Source organism: Astyanax mexicanus, chromosome 7 (assembly GCF_023375975.1).
Source record: "Astyanax mexicanus isolate ESR-SI-001 chromosome 7, AstMex3_surface, whole genome shotgun sequence".
Lineage (NCBI taxonomy): Eukaryota > Metazoa > Chordata > Actinopteri > Characiformes > Acestrorhamphidae > Astyanax > Astyanax mexicanus.
Window position 1 is genome coordinate 20,208,237 of NC_064414.1, and position 4,149 is coordinate 20,212,385.

General features: G+C 42.5%; 1 protein-coding gene across 1 annotated transcript; it reads right to left on the bottom strand.

Moving 5' to 3' along the window:
• Nucleotides 1-210: 210 nt before the first annotated feature.
• Nucleotides 211-3,106, bottom strand: LOC103022910 (hydroxycarboxylic acid receptor 3-like). Its single transcript, XM_022684713.2, has one exon. It carries the CDS (start codon nt 3,073-3,075, stop codon nt 2,074-2,076), a length of 1,002 nt encoding a protein of 333 aa, XP_022540434.2. The 5' UTR covers nt 3,076-3,106; the 3' UTR covers nt 211-2,073.
• Nucleotides 3,107-4,149: the final 1,043 nt, after the last annotated feature.

Consider the following 4,149-nt stretch of genomic DNA (forward strand, 5'->3'; position numbering starts at 1 on the left):
TTCTCAAGTCTGAGAAGCAGAGCTGCTAGCTGCAGTAGATATCAAACGCCACAGTGCACCCTACTGGACATCTTAGGCAACAACAACATCTGATTTGAGCTTTCCCAGCAGAAGTTCATAAGGTAGCAGAATAAAATAAACAAAAAATGATAACAATAACAAAAAAATAATTACAAATGTGACCATCACTTTGTGGGCGTCACACATGGTTTTATTAAACACAACATGTTAACATTCACAGTGCGGGGTGGAAAAAGTATGTGAACCCCTAGGCTAATGCCTTTTCTAAGAGCCAATTGGAGCCAGGAGTCAGCCAACCTGGAGTCCAATCAAGGTGATGAGATTGAATGTGTTGGTTAAAGCTGCCCTGTACTATAAAAACACACACCAGTTTTGAGTTTGCTGTTCTTAAGAAGCATTGCTTGATGTGAATCGTGCCTCACACAGAAGAGCACTCAGAAGACTTACGTTCAAGAATTGTTGACTTGCATGAAGCTGGAAAGGGTTACAAAAATATCTCTAAAAGCATTGATGTTCATGTGTCCACTGTAAGACAGATGGTCTACAAATGACGATCTACAAAAAGTTCAGCACTGTTGCTACTCTCCCTAGGCGTGGTCGTCCTGTAAAGATGACTGCAAGAGCACAGCACAGAATGATCAATGAGGTGAGGAAGAATCCCAGAGTGTCAGTTGAAGACTTACAGAAAACTCTGGCACATGCTAACATTTTTGTTGACAAATCTTCAATAGGGAAAACATTAAACTAGAATGGACACCACAGAGGAAGCCACTGCTGTCCAAAAAATATTGCCATAGGAGGATCAACAAGTTATTAAATCCAAAGGTTCACATACTTTTTTTTCAAACTTATAATTTTTAGTGTGGTATTAGTTTAAGCAGACTGTGTTTGTCTATTGTTGTGATTTAGATGAAGATCAGAACACATTTAATGACCAATTTATGCAGAAATCCAAGCAATCCCAAACTGTTCTCATACTTTTTCTTACAACTGTTTTACACATATACACTGTTAAAAAAAACAAGGAAATGCTTAATTCTTAAGTAAAACACAACTGTACTTGAACTTTACAATATATATATCTGCCCAATTAGGAAGCATAAGTTATTGTGAATCAAGTTCACTTGCATTGATTTGAATTAAAGTATCAACATGTGTACCAGAGAGGCAAAAGCAGGAAGACGGCCGTAAATAGAATGGTTTTTGCAGGTTGTGTCTGTAGACAAATATTCTCTCCTTATCCTTGCTGATTGATTCATCACTAGTTCTGCATTTTGCTAGTGTCCTTGTCACTACTGGTAGCATGAGTCAGTACCTGCAGCCCTTTAAGTTGCTTAGGTAGTCCAGCTCCTCCAGGATGGCACATCTTCCCAGCACAGTCTCAAAGACATTGAGAAGATACCAGGTCACAGGCGTTGCTCCTAGGACTACTAGGACCTGTACTCAAGATCTAACATCATGCAGATTTTCACCAGAGAACACCAGAATTAGTAGGTCTTCCATTAGAGAAACAGCCTACGGTTCTGGGAAGACATCCCCTAGGACACCATCTGCTGTCCCATCAGGAGCATGCCCAGATGTTGCTGGGAGTGCATACAGGCACGTGAAGGTCATAAACACTACTGAGTAACATTCTGAATTGCAGTGATGAAATTCATGGAAATTGGATGCGCCTACGATTTCAACTTTGATTTTCAGTGTTCATATGTCGGGCCAGTCCTCAATGTGTTGATGATATTGGTTTCCTTTGACTTTCCATGGTCTTTTGTTTATCAAAATCCTTTACTTTTTTTTTTATTACGTCAACTTTTACAGCCTATTAAAAAGAACTGTGTGTTCATCGTGGGTTCTTTTCCAATTATTGAAGATGAAGTGTCAATTTGAAAAGTGGAAGGCCAAGCTTATCAGCAGCAGGAGAATCAGCCACAGCCAGGTTGATGAGATGCATAACATTGGGTCTCCACTGTGGGTCTACAGTGCCATTAGATACCCTGTCAGGTCCAGCAGTCGACAAGTAGATCTTGGTCAATCGATTGCAAAATGACGAACCACTCATTTAACGGTTCTAATTTTTGCATTACCTCTTCCTTTCAGTGGTTGTAGAAAGTACTTTTTGCTACCTTTAACACTCCCGAGTCGATGGATCGACTGCCTCAATGCATCACGAAACATGGAGCTGCAAAATCCATAGACTATTGGGTCCAATGCACTATTCAGGTAGGTCAATCCAAGGGCTAAAACAAACAACTGCCCATTTAGTCTTAAACCATCATAGTATTCTTTTCCCACTGTGCTCAGATAGAGTGCAGACAGACCTGTGGCAACACCAGGGAAGAAACATACAATGAAAATCCCAATGATTACCAGAACGATCTTCATGGCCGGGCGCATTTTAGTCCTTGTCGCAATCTGACGCCGACCTAGAAAACAGTAGATTCTGAGGGAGCAGAACAGCAGGACTATGAAGGAGAGGAAGAACTCGGATAGATACACTATGTAATGAAACAAGATCCCTGGTGGTGGGTTTTTATAACAGTTGAAGCTCCTACAGACAGATTTGTTGTTCTTTATGATCATGAGATCACTAGTCAGAAGAGGGAGTCGCAATAAGATCACCACTATCCAGATAAAGCAAGCAATCCCAGCAACTCTCCGTGAGCTAATGAAGTTGATTTTATGGTGTACGTGGACAACTTTAAAATATCGATCCACAGCCACCGCCGTCATGAAGCCGATGCTCGCCGATCGGTTGATTGCGAGCATGAAAAGATTGAAGCGGCACCAGAAGTGACCAAACACCCAGTTTTCCTGTTGCAGATGGTAGTGGATTTGATAGGGCAAGCTCACCAGCAGCATTAAATCAGCCACAGCCAGGTTGAAGAGAAGCACAACATTAGGCTTCCAGGATCGAAGGTGGCGGCTAAAGACCCACAGTGCCATTAGATTTCCCGGCAGCCCCAGCAGGAGCTCGATGATGAGCATAGGAGGCAGGATGGAGGACACCAGGGGCTGAGGGGCCAGGTAACAGCGATGAGCAGTGTCGTTGAATTGCATGATTCAAAATGTGCTTTTTGGTATTCTTATTGCTTTTCCTGTCAAATGGAAAAAGAGCATAAAAAGCATTAATGAGTTTAAATCACAATAAAAAGGTTTGCATGCGGTTCAATCTTGATGTTTGCACCTGATCCAAACCAGATAAATATACAACAAATGTCTTAGACCATAGACTGTGTATAGCTGGACAGAGCATCGTCTCTCTAAAGTGAAACCACCACAGGTCAGGCGCCCCCTGCTGTTCGGTTTCAGAAAGCTGTGTAACCCCACCCATCCCCATAGGTTTCAATGGCAAAACAGACAAACAGTTTTTTTCTAATATACTGTAATTCTACCTCCTTTATTTAAATGCAACATCTAGTGGAACCTCTGCTTATAATTTTTATATCCCCACAGAGTTCGTTTTTATCTAAACGTTATTCAGCTCTATTCAAAAAAGGTGTGATCATTGTAAAAGTACGGTGGCCCTGAAGTGCAAAACAAATTAACATGTCAGAAAACAAAATTACAAAAACTAAAACACATTTACAAAACTTAAAACAAATTTACAAGACGCAAAACACTTTTCCCAGCACTGAAACACTTTTACAAACGCTGAAACACTTTTACAAACGCTAAAACACTTTTACAAACTCTGAAACACTTTTACAAACGCTGAAACACTTTTACAAACTGCGATTTCTGACGGAAAGGGAGGGTCTAACACACAGGAAGTGCTTGATGCGGACCCTCCTTGTCAGTCAAGCTGCGTTACGATGAGAGAGTGGAGTTATGGACACTAAACTGTAAAATGTTTTGTGGCACGTATTTTAGCAGCAGCAGTAAATACTTAAACTATCCCTGTCCTGTTGCTACCCCCCCGGGGTTCACCTAATACACCGGGGGTTCAGCCACTTCCCCGTGGTTATCAGCCACTGCCCAGCTAATGCCACGCGGCCATCAGCCACTGCCCCCGCTGCGGGGTTCAGCTAATGCCCCACGGAGTTCAGCCACTGCCCCGCGGCCATCAGCCACTGCCCCCGCCGCGGGGTTCACCTAATACCCCGGGGGTTCAGCTAATGCCACGCGGCCATC